The sequence below is a fragment of the Phyllostomus hastatus genome, unplaced genomic scaffold, assembly GCF_019186645.2.
Source record: "Phyllostomus hastatus isolate PE091 unplaced genomic scaffold, TTU_PhHast_1.1 phas_contig_524, whole genome shotgun sequence".
Lineage (NCBI taxonomy): Eukaryota > Metazoa > Chordata > Mammalia > Chiroptera > Phyllostomidae > Phyllostomus > Phyllostomus hastatus.
The window spans coordinates 2,061,299-2,079,049 of record NW_025333900.1 but is presented as its reverse complement, the minus strand read 5'-3'; the positions used below and the strand labels follow the sequence as shown (position 1 = coordinate 2,079,049).

The window sequence follows — 17,751 nt, the reverse complement described above, 5'->3', positions numbered from 1 at the left end:
CATGTTTGTATCTTGTACAGTGAGGCCCTATTAAAACTGTGAGTGAAATCCAGCCTTCACTGTGCTCACTAAGCCATGTGCTGTACGGAAGGACCCCTTTTCCTAATTGGCATAAAGACACTGGATGGGCCAGCAGCATGCCTGCTTGTAGAGGTCATGCATTTGCTCTTATCTGCTCTCGTCTCTTTGCTGCTCTCTAGATTGTGATCATTGAGAAATATCTGAGAAACAGATATTGAAAACTGAAAATGAAAAGCTCCATTACATTGGTTATAAAGCATTCCCAATCTTCCCATTTGTGTTTTTAACACCCCTAGCTTTGTTGTACAATAACGTTTGGCCAAGAGACACATGGTGGAGCAGCTGTTCTTCACTACGCTGGGCAGAGTCCCTGGTCCTGCTCCTGTGCACCTCTGCACACAACGGTAACACTTCACTGGCCATGCGCAGGGCACCTGCTGCCATGTGGTTTCTTTAGTCCTTCTCAGAAAAGCACAAAACATGCGGACAACACAAATCCAGCTTATCCAGCAATTTCTTCATTGATTTGCAGTAACTAAAAATCTCCAGTGCTTCACATGAGCTCATACAAATTTCCACAACAGTGATTTTCTACTGTTATCCTCAAAACCACAATAGCAACTGAACAACACTGGGGTTATATTGGTAGGTTGAATTGGGCAGTTTTCATTACTGTTAAGAATGAAGTAATAAATGTATCATTTTTATTCATAGGAACAGCAGAAAACATTGAAGGAAGCCCTGATTTGAAATCAGAAAGCTGAGCTTGACTCTTGGCTCTGAACTTCCCCTTGGGCACATCTACTGAATTCTGCTCTTACAGCTAGGATGGGCCCTGGCGTCATCGTGCAGACATTGAAGGGGTGAGTGTAAGTGGCTCACCAAACATAACCGAGTCAGCAGCAGAGTGGGGACTCTCACCCTTGGCTCCTGGGCCAGGGCTCTGGGGAAACCACACCCTTTGGGGTCATGATGTGGGATAAATTACTTTTCCAGATCAATTGTAACATACATTCTATTGAACACATTAAATATAAAGTCCATGTATAAAGTTTCCATGGTAATTCAGTCCTCATGTTTCTGGGCCATGTGGAGTTAACTCATATAAATGTTATTCTTTTGAGAGCTATTGATGTTCAAAGTCCCCTGTAAGCTTGGTTCTTTACTTAAGTCTTTTCTTTTACTGGGGGGGGGGGTGGCAGCAGTGCAGAAATAAGAAGTTTTTTCTTCAACTAAGAAAATACATATTTGAATGCCTGAGAATTAAATTTTTTTTCCAGATAATACCTGCCAAATCTGGATTAGTCCTAATTCTCTATTTAAAAATAAAGAGGAAAAAGGGGATTGTTCCCAACACCAACCCTCATAATTGTAAGCTGAAATAAACAAAGAATATCTTGAGTCACTTGAGTGAGTGTTCTTATTTTATTGTAATGTTATGAGGATTTTGGAATGGGACAGGTGGAAATCAGCATTCTTATTATATTTGCTATGAGTCAAGGTAGAGACCTACTGGATTTGCTCCTTTTATGTTTTATGAGAGGTCCTTCAGTGTGGTATTACATTTGATCACTAAATTATTGCAGCTAACAAAGGGGTGCTGCTGGTGGGTGGCTCAGTAAGGATGAAGTGACTGGGCCAGCCTCTGTGGCCTATACCTGGGCGATCCTTAGCTAAAAGGAACAGAGATAGAGACACTCTAAGGATGGATGCAGAGCATGTGGATTACAGTATATACCTTGTTTTGAGGAAGAAGAAAGATGTAATTAGTGGGCATTTGGTGTTTATAAAATGGTTCTTCTAGTGCTGGCCAATAGCCTGGCCAAGTAGCTCAGTTGGTTGGAGCATAGTCCTGTATACCATAAGGCTGTGAGTTCGATCCCAGGTCGGGGCATGTGGGGAAAGCAACCAATCTATGTTTCTTTTTCTTTTTCTCTCTCTCCCTTCCACCTTCCCTCCCCCTTCTTCTCTCTCTCTAAAAAGTCAGTAAGCATATCCTCAAGTGAGGATTGAGAGAAAAACTGTTCTTCTAAAAACTTAAACTAGTTAGTTAGAGAAACAAGACTTTGAATCTCTGTGCACTTTAGTAAGACAGGTTGTCTCCAGAAACAGATTCAGCAATCTCCATTTTTCAACTCGTAGATGCTCAGATGCTTTCTCAGACACCATTCTCCATGCCATTCTGGAAGAACCAATAGTGAGAACCCAGTTTCTCTCCATCTTTGCCACTCAAAGAACGCCAAGCTGTCTAGCAGCAGTGGCATCACCTGGGTGCTTCTTAGAAATTCAGAGAAATCGGCCCACTCAGACCTATGGAACCAGAATCCGTTTAGGTAAGAATTCCATGATATATACATACAATAAGGCTTGAGAAATACTGTCCTAGAGCAGAGGTGGGCAGACTTTTTCTGCATAGGACCAGATTGCATGTATCTCAGGGTTTGCATACGCTTCCCAACCCTGGCACTGTGATACAAAAGCAGCCATAGGCCATCTGTAAACACCTGGGTGAGGCTGTGCTCCAATAAATATTGTTTACAACACCAGGTGGAGGCTGGGTTTGGCATGTGGGGCTGAGAGTCACAGCCATATATTGTTACTGTTACAAGCAGAAAACCAAGCTCATCCCTTATGTCCTTCTCTGCCCCTTCATACTTCTCTGCCTTTGATCATTCACTTCTCTTCCTAAATATCTCTTCCTTTTCCCTTGACCCCAACCCCCTCATTGCCTGGGGAATCCCTCATGTTTCACTGCTCATTTTACTCTCACCTGTTCTCTAGGCTTCCTTTTCTGTGCTTCCTCAGAATTAATTGAATCTTCTGTTTGAAAACCTCTTTACATGAACATCTAATGCAGTGCTTGTACTTAACATCAATACTCTTTTTCTCTTCCACTACCTTCCAAGCTATCTAAAGTCTCTGTAGGCACTTACTTGTTTACATGTCTTTCTTGAGAGAAGGTACTGCGTTTTATTCTGTTTGCATATCTGCAACCTAGCTGAATAAATATTTTTTCATCTCTGATATAAACTGGACTTATTTAGAATGTATTTAGAATAAAAGAGGAAAATGGACCTAGAAGAGCTATAGGAACATGGGAGTGTCAGGTACTGAAAATACAAAGATTTGTTCTGTTGTTCACCTTGAGGGGGATAAGCTTGGATCCAGGGTCTGAAGAACCACAGTGAAGAATGAGAATGATGAAGGATTTCTGGGGCATCTTGATGACACAGGGAAAGAAGTTGAACTATAAGAGTCACAGTATTGAAACAAGTCAGGCTCCCAGTGCATTCATGTTTAATAGGGGATTCTCCTTTTTAGGGATGAAATACATACACCCTGTATTGCCCTACTTTCTCCCTTGTACCAAAATAGTGGCAGAATTGATAATTGAGACTTTGCTTTATGTACATGAAATCAGAGAGAGAAGTGAAAAGCTGGGGTATGTGTATGTGTGGGTATGTATATGCATGTGTGTGTACCACCCTTTTCTTAATCTTTTTACTATGGAGATTTTCAAACATTCAGTAAAGGTGGAGTTAATAGTACAAAAGAATTCCTACATAGCCTTGGCTGATGTTGCTCAATTGGTTGGAGTGTTGTCCCATGAGCAGAAAGGTCGGGTGTTTGATTCCCAGTCAGGGAACATGTCTAGGTCACAGGTTTGATCCCTGGTTGGGTAACATACAGGAGGCAATTGGTCAATGTTTCTCTCACATATTGATATTTATTTCTCTCTCCCTCCCTAAAATCAATAAGGATGTCCTTGGGTGAGGATTAAAAAATTCGCACGTATCCGTCATCTACTTTTAACAATATTTTTCAAGCTTCCTTGTCCATCCCTCTACCAAAAGCAAACGAACAAACTAAAACCTTAGGATATTGAAAAACAAGCTATCTTGTCAAATATCACTAATAAATACTGTACTATGCACATTTAACAGATAAAAATTTTTCTTTTAATGTACCATGATACCCTATGTATTATGAGGATGGGGTTATGAAGCTTTCATGTACTCAGAAGGGGAGACTAAATGTGCTCCAGCATGAAAAGGAAGAGACAGAGAAGGAGAAGGGTGCACGTGGGTGGCAGCATGTGTGCGACTATGGATGTGCCTGTTGCGGACCCTTCGGATGCAGTTCCCGAGGAATCAGGCTCCAGTGTTTTTTTTTAATTCTCACCTGGGAATATGTTTATGGATTTGAGAGAGAGAGAGAGAGAGAGAGAGAGAGAGAGAGAGAGAGAGAGACATTTCTCTGAAATGAGCATGACAAAGAGTCTCTTTGAATTGACAGAGCAATGTGTTGCTACACCTACATGCACTGCCGCAAACCCTGACATTTTATTGCAGAAAATGTTTATGTTTTCTCTAAGCTAATTAGGGATTGTGTTCATGCATCAGAAGCTTTAGAGTTTTATTTTATCATGACCCTAGTCAGCTACAGCCAGCTAATTTGCTTCCCCTCTTTCATTCTAGCCAACAAAATATACTGTTACTAGCACTTTGCCAGGTGCTGTAGGAGCATATAAATTATCAGATGATAAAAGAAAGTCATATAAGGTCATGTCTTATTCACCTTATAACCCTAGCCCTGCACCCAAGTTCAACACCTTTACAATCTTGGGGTGGGGGAAAGATATACACAAATGAATAAACCCTAAAAATAATATGTGCTAAGTACTCCAAGAGTAAGAAGATGGAGAGAGAAATTCTGACTCAAAGGGATTCATGCAGGTGGTAAAATGTCAAGAATCAAGAGTACAGAGGACACTGACTACATATTAACAAAGGCACTGTCCTCGGCAGGACAGAGGATGGGTTTGCTGCACATTGAGAAATCCAGTTTATTTAGAATGTGAGATATAGAGCTAAACTTCAGATAGAGTTTCAGGGGGTAGGAGATAGAGCTGTACCATCAGGTAGAATTGCAGTAAGATCATAATTGTGATACAAAAGTGGGAGGTAGGGCTAAACAAGGAGGTAGGGATTCAAAGGATTACAGATGGGCTGGCCCATCGGGGAGAGGTACAAAGAATTGAGACAGGGCTGGACTATTAGGTTAAGATCTAGGAAATATGAGATAGGACTGAATTATTAGGTTTATGGTTTAGGGATGGGACATAGGGCTGATCTTGCAGGTGGAGATAGATGATGGAAGGACCTGAATGTCATATTGAATTTGTTCCTCATTCTCCATGTCCTGGGGAAGCTCTGTCAGTTTGAGGCTGGGACTCTATCAAGAGTTTATAAGTCTCTGTCATGGCTCAGGGTTATTATGCCTGAAGCACACTCATAGTCCTGAGGTGGATGCAGATTAGAAGAAAGATGTGGATGGAAGTGGGAAGGGGCTCAGATGAAGAGGAGAGTGTGCTGGACCCTGTGCTATTGATTATAAAGTGAATTAATGAGAGCAAGTAACCCAAGACCTGGGACTTAATAGTGAGCAAGCTTTAGGCTGCTCCATAAGAGTTTATCTATAGATAAAAATGAATTTCCTGGATTTTGGTGAAGGAACTCCTAGAAGATATTAATTTTCCATTGTTCTAAATGAATAGAATGCCTGCCTGGGGTCTGGGTCCAGACATGTCTTACATGGTCCTTAGGTGCATAAACTGTTTCTGATTCTCCACAATCCTCTGGGGAAAGGCCAGGACATAGGCCTTTTGCTATTTCAGGGTGGTGAGAAAGAATTTGACAGCTTTCCTCTCTTCCCCCTCTCACCCTCTTCCTGCCTTCTTTCTTCCACTTTGTGTTTCTATTCAGTATATCGTTATCTGCCCCCAGTGATATTTTGGTGAAAACTAATGGGAAGGTCTTGATCCACATGTCTTGATAGATTGCAAATTATCTCCCACCCACTCCTTGCTTCACGTGTCTTGTCTCCCATTTCTCTATTGAGTTTGACACTTCTAAAATGTCTTTTCATGCAAAATGTATCTTTAGAGTATGGGTTCGGATAGTATTATGGAACACAAGAAAGAAAAAAGATGGTTATTACTCCTTAAAGTATTGTAGAGGTGGGTTCTCTACATGCACTGGTTAATACATGGATTTCTTATTCCCACCAAACACATCATGTGAAATGCGAACATTAATAAGTGTGGATGTGTGGCAATGTTCATCTGCAAACACAGAGGACTTGGGATACAGACTGTCCCATAACTTCACCCACACATCAGTCGTGGACCAGCTCCTCCCTCATTCTTCCTTTTTTTCCTTTAATATTCTGGTTAAATCAAGCAAGAAACAAAAAGAGGGGTAAAGACTCAAATCTGTACATCTACCTGCAATCCAGGTAGCTATGACTCTAAAACTCTTAGTATTGATATTGTCAGTGAGTTCATATTTTGTGAAGAGCTTCTATGTGCCAGGTGTTGGTGCTGTGATAATAGGCTGGGCTTCTCAAGTCGGGTTGCTGGGGTTCAAGTTCTAACTCTTCCATTTACTAATAACTTGTTGCACATTGAATTTATTAACTTCTGGGGTCAATCAGTTGCTCTCTTTGTATGTCAGTCTCCAGGTAGATATTGTTATTTCCAGATCACAGTGAGCCTATTGAAGTTTGGTTTTTCTCTAGGCCATTGACGCAGCAGGAACGCACACAAAGACCCCAGCAGATATGAAAGGTGGAGCCTGCATTACAGTCAGAGAGGTGCACAAGGGTCAGGTGACCTCAGAACATAAGAAGCCAGGGAGGTTCCAATACAAATGACTAGGCCAGTGGTCAAAAGGGAGCCCTTGCCCAAGAATATTGCAAGACCTTCCTTATTGGGAGCCTGATTTTTTTCACCAGTGTCTAAAGCAGTTGACTAGTCTTGCAAACTACACTGTCTGTTATTAACTATGTGCATTCAGACAAGCCATGAAATTCAGGTTCGGTGCCTCCTTCTCATTTGATCCTGTCTACTTTGCCCAGAAGGACTGTCTCCATAGAGTTCATCTGTCATCCTCAGAACAGAGGATATTTAGGTCCAGTTCTCCCTCTGTCTCTCTCTTTATCTTTCTATATACAATCATGCACTATTTAACAACAGGAATACATTATGAGAAACATGTTGTTAGGCAATTTCATTATTGTGAGACCATCACAGAGTACACTTACACAAATACAGATGGTACAGCCTACTACACTGTAAGCTTTGTGGTATAGCCTATTGCTAGTAGGCTACAAATCCATACAGCATGTTACTGGACTGAATACTGTAGGCAACTGTAACACAATGGTAGGTATTTGTGTAGCTAAACAGAGAAAAGGTACAGGAAAATAAAGGTAAAAGTAGTACACCTGCAGAGAGTACTTGCCATAAACGGAGCTGGAAGCTTGTAGAACTGAATTTGCTCGGTGTGAGTCAGTGAAGGCCCAGGACATCACTGTGCACCACTGCAGACTTTATAAACACTGCACAGTTAGGCTACAGTAAATTTATAAAACAACACAAGATGACACCAAACATGAGAGAAACTGAGGCAATCAAGAATGTGGCAAACACAAGATGTATGAGGCTGCTTGCTGCCTTTGTAACACGACACACTATGTTACAGCAAACTTTTTTTACAAGTAGAAAGAGTTTATCCTCTTGATAAAAAGTATAGTATAGTAAACACATAAACTAGTAACATACTTGTTTACTATCAGTATCAAGTAGTATGTACTGCACCTATATGTGCTATACTTTATGCAACCAGCAGTGCAGTAGGTGAGCTTATACCAGCATCGCCGCAGACTTGTGACAAACGCTTTGCACTGTAACATGGTGATGGCTATGACATCACTACGTGATGGGCATTTTTCAGCTCCATTATAATCTTATTGGACCATCACTGTGTGTGTGATCGGTCTTTGATCAAAACATAATTATGTTGAATGTGAGTGTATCTTGATTATCTCTCTGTTTCTTTGTTTCTGTCTCTGTCTCAGTACCTCTCTGTCTCTCTGTATTTCTTTATATATATTTATGTTTTTCTCTTTTCCAGTATTTTCTCTTTGTAGCTACATCTCTCTTCTTTCTCTCTTTATCTCCACATCCAAGTCTCTGAAGCCTCTCTCTTTTTGTCTCTCTTTCTCCACTACCAGCTCCTAACCATTAGCTAAGCTCAAGACTTAGTAAACATGACAGGCAATTGATGGGAGGGGGCAGGAAAAGAAATAAAAACATTTTGCAAAATGGAGCTCTATCTCAGTAACCCTTCCTCTGAAAGCTTTATTTTAGCTCAACAACAGTGATACTAGTTTGGCACCTGTGGGCTGGGCACTTGAGGGCCCAAGCATACAATTCTGCAGAAACACCTCTCACCTATTGTCTGTATTGCTTTTCTGTCACTAAAGCACAGCCTCTTCTCAGCAAGGCAATTTGCATAAATGTTTTTTTAATAATTATTTTATTGTTGTCCCATTACAGTTGTCTGCATTTTCCTCCAATCACTCTCCCCACACCCCAGCCAAACCCACCTCCCCCACTTGCTTCCATCCTCCCCCTGCTGAGGTTTTGTCCATGTGTCCCTCACAGTAGTTCCTGAAAATCCTTCCCCTCATTATCCCTTCCCACCTCCCCTCCAGTTACTGTCAAGTTGTTCTTAATTTCTATGTCTTGGGTTATATTTTGCTTGCTTTTTTCTTTTGTTGATTATGTTCCAGTTAAAGTTAGGCACCCCTCAGAGGCTCCTTGACCTTTGTGAACATAAAAGGAACACTTGGTCCCATTATTGAGAAATATGCCTCCTCAATTACCCCACCCCAACCTGCAAAAACCTGGCATGTACGTGGGAGGAAAGACGACTGAGCAGGCTGAGCCTTTTCAGCACCAATTCTTTCTCACAAAAGCAGTGCTGGTCTGCAGGGGGTGAAATTCTTGAAACTTTTTTATTCTTTTTTGGGGAGAGAGGGACTGACAAGAGAAGTTCAGAGCTGCATGGAACAGATGTGGGTGGACGGGTCGGGGGAGAGGACAAGGCTAAAACAGCACAAGAGTGAAGTTTAAAATGCAACCAAAATATTTCCCTAACTTCTTTCCTTTACCTGGAAAAACTCAGGTCCTCTAGTGCATGAAGTCTGCTTTCTTGATACCCCATTTGTTCTGGATGAGAGGAACTGAAAAGCCTTAAGTCTGCATTCACAACCACCACCATCAACTTGAATTATTTAGGTACAGTGAACGTGTAAACTTTTTGGTCCTACTTATCCTAAGGGATCTTCCCCAAAACTGTTGCTTAGGCTGGGATTTGCTGGATCCCATGCCTATTCACAGATGATATAAAACATAATTGAAAGAGTTGCATAACTCTCCTTGAGTCTCTTTTAGTCAGAGAGTAACTCGGAGCTCCCTTCAGCTGGTCTTGTTGGAGAGTGCCTTTCCTACTGTGAGAATAAAGGAAGGAAGACCAAAAAGTAAAAGATGGAACTAAGGGCCCAGATTTCAAGTTCTTCCACTGAACTCATTATTGGGTCATTTGCATTGCTGGGGAATAGAATCATAAGGTTTTATAGATGGAGGAAAATATTATATCAAACTTCTTATGCTAAAAATTGATCCCCCAAATCCAACAAGGCCAAGGATATTTGTGGGGAAAATGTAAAAAGGTGTCTGAAAGTGGGACTGTTAGAAAATCAAGAAGTTAAAACCTTTAGTTTTGTAGCTTTGCAAACTATAATATTTGACTCATACTGCTAGGCAAAGAATGAGGACACTTTCACAATGGCTCTTTATGACAGGTTAGGCTACTGAGCAACTAGCACACTGCCTGTAGGAATGGAGTACAAAGGTACTCGTTAGAGAGAGTGAAAAGACCGGGGAATTGAATTTGAAAAGAGCTTGAAGACAAGGAATTGTGTATACACATGTGGACCCATTAAGCACTTGCATGGTATTTCACTAATAGCCTCACACTGGAACCTAGGCAGACGCAGCAGGCATGAACTTGCTGGTATTTGTCAAATCAATTTGTCAGTATGGAAGGATGATTTTTGCTTTCATGATACCATTATTGTCAAAGGATTTTACCATCTGAAGCAGCAAGGTTAGTATAAATAACATAATCAGTAGTCATTATCCTCCTTTCTCCCCAAAGTTCACTGGCAAGCACTCCTGCTAGAGTGCCCAATTTATCCTGGTTTGCCCGGGACAGTACCTGAGAGAACTGAGATGAGCTGTTATTCTCCCCCACCCTCTACTTCTTGCCCTTGGCCATCTCTCACTAGCATCAACACACCAAATGTGGTTGTGCAGATAGAGATGAATGAAGAATATTCAATCAAGAACACAAGGTAGAAAATCATAAACAAAGAATGCAATTGATTATAAAGTGCAGGGATATATAAGTCAAATCTGACATCCTTTCCAGGGGTGTCCAAACTTTTGGTGTTTCAGGGCCACACTGGAAGAAGAGTTGTCTTGGGTCACACGTTAAATACACAAACACTAACGAAAACAAACAAAAAAATTTCATGACGTTTTAAGTAAATGTTTGATTATGGCTTTTTCGCAATGGGTTTGCCGCCAGAATACAGGTGTCGAGAAAACCACCACTTAAATCAAAGCCAAAATGGGAAAGGAAAAGACTCACATCAACATTGTGGTTATTGGATACGTAGATTCCGGCAAGTCTAACACTACTGGCCATCTGATCTACAAATGTGGTGGGATCGACAAAAGAACCATTGAAAAATTTGAGAAGGAGGCTGCTGAGATGGGAAAGGGCTCCTTCAAGTATGCCTGGGTCTTGGATAAACTGAAAGCTGAACGTGAGCATGGTACCACCATTGATATCTCCCTGTGGAAATTCGAAACCAGCAAATATTACGTGACCATCATTTATGCCCCAGGACACAGAGACTTTATCAAGAACATGATTACAGGGACATCTCGGGATGACTGTGCTGTCCTGATCGTTGCTGCTGGTGTTGGTGAGTTTGAAGCAGTTATCTCCAAGAATGGGCAGACCGGTGAGCATGCCCTTCTAGCTTACGTGCTGGGTGTGAAACAGCTGATTGTTGGTGTTAACAAAATGGATTCCACTGAGCCATTACAGTCAGAAGAGATACGAGAAAATTGTTAAAGAAGTTAGCACCTACATTAAGAAGATTGGCTACAACCCTGACATAGTAGCATCTGTGCCAATTTCTGGTTGGAATGGTGACAACTTGCTGGAACCAAGTGCTAATATGCCTTGGTTCAAGGGATGGAAAGTCACCCAGAAAGATGGCAGTGCCAGTGGAACCACACTGCTTGAAGCTCTGGATTGCATCCTGCCACCAACTCGTCCAACTGATAAGCCCCTGCATCTGCCTCTCCAGGATGTCTACAAAATTGGTGGCATTGGTACTGTCCCTGTGGGCCGAGTGGAAACTGGTGTTCTCAAACCTGGCATGGTGGTCACCTTTGCTCCAGTCAATGTTACAACTGAAGTAAAGTCTGTTGAAATGCACCATGAAGCTTTGAGTGAAGCTCTTCCTGGGGACAATGTGGGCTTCAATGTCAAGATTGTGTCTGTCAAAGATGTTCATCGTGGCAATGTGGCTGGTGACAGCAAAAATGACCCACCAATGGAAGCTGCTGGCTTCACAGCTCAGGTGATTATCCTCAACCATCCAGGCCAAATCAGTGCTGGATATGCACCTGTTCTGGATTGTCACACAGCTCATATTGCTTGCAAATTTGCTGAGCTGAAGGAAAAGATTGATTGTCGCTCTGGGAAAAAGCTGGAAGATGGCCCAAAGTTTTTGAAATCTGGTGATGCTGCCATTGTTGATATGGTTCCTGGCAAGCCCATGTGTGTTGAGAGCTTCTCCGACTATCCTCCTCTGGGCCACTTTGCTGTTCGTGACATGAGGCAGACAGTCGCTGTTGGTGTCATCAAAGCAGTGGACAAGAAGGCAGCTGGAGCTGGAAAAGTCACCAAGTCTGCCCAGAAAGCTCAGAAGGCTAAATGAATATTACCCCCAACACCTGCCACCCCAGTCTTAATCAGTGGTGGAAGAACGGTCTCAGAACTGTTTGTCTCAATTGGCCACTTAAGTTTAATAGTAAAGGACTGGTTAATGATTACAATGCATCGTAAAACCTTCAGAAGGAAAGGAGAATGTTTTGTGGACCATTCATTTTTGTGTGTGTGTGTGTGGCAGTTTTTAAGTTTTTAGTTTTTAAAAATCAGTACTTTTTAATGGAAACAACTTGACCAAAATCTGTCACGGAATTTTGAGACGCATTAAAACAAAATTTAATGAGAAAAAAATGTTTGATTATGTATTGGGCCACATTCACAGCCATCCTGTGTGTGGATGAAACCTACAGTGGAAACTAAGTCCTATGTGCTGGTCTGAGATCTCCATGTTGTCTCATTATTTTTCATATGACCTTTTGAAAAAGAACAAATTAGCTGAAGGAATTATTACTTAGAATTTAAGTCTCAGTGTTGGAGTGCAATTTCTCTCTTAATTACATGGAATTAGAAAGAGAATCACCAGCAGTATTGTTATCACCTAGGAACATCGGGGAGTTTCTCAGGTCCCACCCAAGACCAAATGAATCAGAGAGTCTGGGGATGGCACTCAGCATCTGTGTCTGCACAGCCCCTTCAGGCAACTCTCATGCATACAGCAAATATTTGAGAAACACTAAATTAACGTACCCACACCCTATCTTCCTTACTTGTGACTGACCCCGATGGATTAGTAAGACACACCCAAAGAATTCAGGAGTTGAGTCTAGCCTTTATATTATTCTATGTCAAGGACAGGCAATCAAGAATCTTGGATATCACAAACAACAGTAAATATTTTACATGGTACAAGAATCATTATGCCTTAGCATCATACATGGCACTCAAACAATGCCATCTTCTCTGCTCCTCACTTAACCTGGCCTATATTTGCTCATAAGTTAACCTCATAAATCATGAGTTGCTACAGTACCAGCCTTTTCTGTGAGCTGCTCTTAACACTTAGTTGTTCTTGCAATTCTGCAGAGTCAACTGGACTTTTCATTTATTTTAGCATCACAGTGAAGATATTTTAATTTCAAAGCTCAAAAACATAACAACTATATTTTATGAAGGAGAGAAGCACCAGATCAACTATTATCCTATATTACAAGATGAAATCATGATTACCCAAACCCAATTCTCTGAATATCATTTAAAAGACACACTTATTTCCTAAGAATGCCCTACCAGGCTGTCTTTCTCTGGTCAGATCCAGCCTGAGGCTCTCTGCCTTTGAATGGAAAGAACTCATTCCAGACACTTTATAATTTCAAGTCATTGCCTTTTAAATTTTGGGTTAATAAAACAATGGTTGTTTTAATATGGCAGCATCATGACGCACATGTCTGTATCCCTCCAAAGTTCATATGATGAAGCCATGACCCCCAAGGCAATGGTATTTGAGGTGGGGGGTCTGTGGGAGTCAATCACAGGAGATGAGGTCATGAGGGTGGAACTCATGATGGACTAGTGCCTCATAGGGAGAGGAAGACCAGAGACTCTCTTGCTCCACCACACGAGGACAGAGCGAGAAGGTGGCTGTCTTCGAGCCAAGAAGAGAATTCTTATCAGGAACCGAATCTGCTGGCACCTACTTTGAACTTCCAGCCTCCAGAACTGTGAGAAATGAATGTCTGCTGTTTAAGCCACTCTCTCTGTGGTATTTTATTGTAGCAGCCTGAGATGACTAATATATATAGTATAGATTCCAACTTCATAGCTCCTCTATCTACACTGTTGGTTAGCAAATGATGCTGACAATTACAAAATTTAGAATTCATAAATCCTTTTCATGGATTATTGCAAATTTTCACTTAATAGTAAAAAACTGTTGTTCTGGGGGATAAAATGACTTACTCCAGAACACAACTGAGAAGGGGTGGTGCTAGGGTAGAGCCTATGTCTTCTGAAGCAGAGAGCATTGTTCTACCCACTATTGAAACAGTTGTTTTGATTGCACAGGGGTCTTCCTGGTCAGCTCTGGAGTTGTTTTATACATAGAATTCAGTACAAGCTTGTTTATATCTCAGCATGCTCTAATTAATTGGTAATAAAAAGTGCACAGACATATTCTTAGCCCCTAGAAGCCCCTCAATTGTTCTGACAATCAGTCATAGTGGGGCCATCTAAATTTCCTTTCTTCCTTGTACTAGACCCTGCTGACTGAAAAAAAACCCCAACAACAACAACAACAACAACAACAATAACAAACAGTGCTTTGTGACCCTGCAGTGTGTGATAATACAGCAGAAATGATGGCCTAGACATTGTTGGACTTCTCAACAGATGAGTGATAATGAGTCACTAATGACTCTCCTTATGTCATGGGCTTGAAAGGAGTGAGATGTGACTCTGGAACAACAGAGTCTATGCCAGCAACTCTAAGGATAGCAGAGATAGAGCTCCTCTTTTCTCAAAGCACTAGAACTGGGACTTTCCAACTGACTTGGACTGTGACTCCAGGGGTGTTCTTTCTTTCTGATGTCTCAGTAGGATACCCCAAGCTCAAGGACACCCAGTTCTGGCTCCAGACCTCCACAGGGCTCACCAATATCAGCCAGCATTGGCAACCTGAACTGAATCTAGAAGTTCTCTCTGCCTCCACCTTAATACTGGTGTTTTCATCTGAAATACTGAGGTTGGCTCTTTCATACTCAGCCCATACAGAAGTTTTTCTCTCCATCTTCTCTCCTTTCATTCATACCTTTATATTGCATTGGGATTCACATCAGTCTCTCTTATTACAATATAAACTTCCTGAAAGTCACAAATAATATCTGGTTCATCTATAGAATCCTCTCATTTTCACCTTCACCAACATATAGATACTTGGCTTAATACTTTAGATATATATGTAAATATATACTATACATTAGTATAGGTCATATGCTAGTATATATTAATATGTATAAACTGTATATATATGTAAAAAGTTTATATAAAGTATATGTACATTTATATATGTTTACAAATGTGTGTTTATATGTATGTATTATATACTTTATACTTATTTCAAATGTTAATTAAAGCTGATTTAATCAAAATTAACTACAGTGGTGTAGGGTCAATTTTGGGCTTTGGTCAAAGTGTGCATTTGATTTCCAGCTTGCTAGAGAAGATGAGGTTAGAATCTCCCAATTGTCATTTGTACACTGGACAGTATGGTTAATTGTGGGTGTAAAGAAATGGTAAAGAAAAGAATCATGAAGGAAAACGTGTGTAAATTGCATTTTCATAACTGACTGAAGCACAACAAAGAGGACAACGATGCCCCTTTGCTGACAGCACAGAGTCCCTGTTCCCCTTTAATGTGCTCATTCTTCTCACAGCAGTTGACCTATTCACCTAGACCAGGGTGTCATACTTATCTTCACCAGGGGCCACGTCAGCCTAGCGGTCGCCTTCAAAGGGCCGAGTGTAATTTTAGGGCTGTCTAAATATAACTGCTCCTTAACTGTTAAGTGAGAGCTCGGCGCTGCTTCCAGGTAGAAACAAGGTGCTGGGCTGGGTAAAACAAGGTGGCGCCGGATTCGGCCCGTGGGCCTCGTGTTTGCCTCCTGTGGTCTAGAGGGTCAGCAGTGGGCAATCACTGGGTAAAGTTTTTGCTCAGCTTCTCTGTTTCTTCTTTTCAACTCAATATAAATTTCATCACTGTTTCATCACTGAAACATCAACTGTTTCAACTTGAGGTTCATGCATCTGCTGTCCTGGTCTAAGGAAGACTGCAGGTTGGGATTATTATTATTATCATCATTTGCCTCTCTTTGGTTAACAGGACCTGCGTGTAGTCTAAATGAGATTTGGACTGGCAGATCACAACAAACACTGCCCTTTGTCTTCTGAACAGGAGTGTTGGGAAACCACTGTAAAGCCTCTTCATGGAGCTCTTCTCTCAAGAAATCAGAGCCACAACATTTGCCTAACAGGCAACTTTCTAAAGCTCGAGAAGTTCAATGTGAGACAGAGTGTGTTCATTGACTTCATTTTTAAATGCCTACACAACCAAAAATATTTATGTTTTGGAAATTCATTTACAATTTACTGAGGAAATAGTCTTCAGTCACCAATCGTAACAGCAGTGTGTGTGATGTTTGGGGAAGAAGGCATGGCCCCCGCGCTGGTGTTCTGCCTGTGGACCACATGTCCAGGGTAATGACATTGTGAGAGTGGTCTGAAACTAAACTTACTTCACAATGCTGCATTTCTTGCCTAACAAACTGGCACAGTTTATGTGCTACGACAGCAATTAATCTTGCAATTGTCAAGCAATCCTGATATAACATTGGAAGAACAGTGCAATTAAGATACCATTTTAAAACCATGGTTAACAATTTTTATAGAAAACACAGTGGTGCTTTAATGATGCCGATGTCTCCTAGCTCTAAAAGCCCTGTGACTAATAATACCAGCAAATTTTTAAAAGGTTCTCTCTGAAGTTTCTTGTGCATTTGGAATTAACATCTGTTGTCAAACGTGTTAGAGTCCATGTTAGCTAATGGTGGTGAACACATTGTTTCTAAATAAGGCTACAAAGAAAGAGTTGATGAGGTGCTCTCCATAATCAAGAGAAGAGCTCAGCTGGCAGTTGTGGGACAAGCAGACTGCTGTGGTTCTGGGCTGATTCAAAGCTCTGCTCTCCAAGACTGCACATTGCACGCATAGTTCCTGAAGTGTGTTTGCTGTTGCTTTTAAAAAATGAAAACCAACCCTCCCCCCCCCCCCAAATCCTAGATTGCTATCTTCTCTCATTGTCTCTGGACTTTTGCCTGCATAAAACTCACCATAGTATCAATTTAGATATCACTTAGTAGAAAATCACTGTGTGATACTGAATTCATGAAATATACCTGAAATATATAAGCCATGGCAAAGACTAACATGTATAGAACAGGAACGAGAAGCTCTAAAATACTATATATATGGTATACTGGCTGGAGATACCACTCACTGATATAGAGTGGGCTTGAGTCTGCTTTTTCATAGTCATATTCCAAGTACTATGTATTTCCAAGGGTAAAAAGTATGTGCAGTGAGTAAAAAAAGAACAGCTAGTAACTTGAGATAGCAGTGTCTAAAACCAGCAATTATTTTCATTAGCCTTTCCTTGTTCTTTACCATACACATCCTATTAAGTCATTCTTATAAAAATGTTTACAGTTAATAAATTTCTTGCAGATATATTTTTAGTATTTTTACTTTTGTTATTATCTACATTAATAATGACTAGTATATACTTAGTGTCTAACGCCATGGGTTTGGGAATAAGCCAGATATAAAACTTGGCTGTGAGGCTTATTAGTTGCGTGATCTTGAATAAGTTATTTAAATTTTCTAAGTGTCTGTTTCCTCCCTTATAAAATTAGCATAATGATATCTAAATCTTTATGCTAAGGAAGGGCTACATAAAAGAATGCATATAAAGCACTTAGCAGAGTGCCTGGTTTAAACATCCAATAAATGGGAGATATTTTGACAGCTAGACTTTGATCTCCAAATATAGCTACATACTTATGAAGTATATAAGGAAAGTTTTGTCATTATCACTATTGCTATAGTTAAAATGAGAAATTAAGGCTTCAGGTGTGATTATCCAATCCCCTAGGATGTTATGTATTTACTTGTAAATTGTAAAATATTACCACCTAAACCAAGGCTGAAACCATGAAGGTCTGCAGGAGGAGCTCTCATACCTGGTCAATTGCAAAGCCCTATGGGAAGAACTCTGGCTTTAACAGCTGTCCTAACCACCTCT

The 17,751-nt window shown here is 40.8% G+C and overlaps 2 protein-coding genes across 6 annotated transcripts in view; one reads left to right on the top strand and one right to left on the bottom strand.

Moving 5' to 3' along the window:
- PHACTR1 (phosphatase and actin regulator 1) overlaps nucleotides 1-17,751 on the bottom strand; it is a 537,076-nt gene that overhangs the window by 369,922 nt on the left and 149,403 nt on the right. The window lies entirely within an intron of this gene.
- On the top strand, nucleotides 10,539-12,251 carry LOC123824058 (elongation factor 1-alpha 1-like). The gene is given in 2 exon segments (XM_045847186.1): nucleotides 10,539-11,041; nucleotides 11,043-12,251. Coding segments are annotated over 2 exon segments (1,386 nt in total). The 5' UTR covers nucleotides 10,539-10,562; the 3' UTR covers nucleotides 11,950-12,251.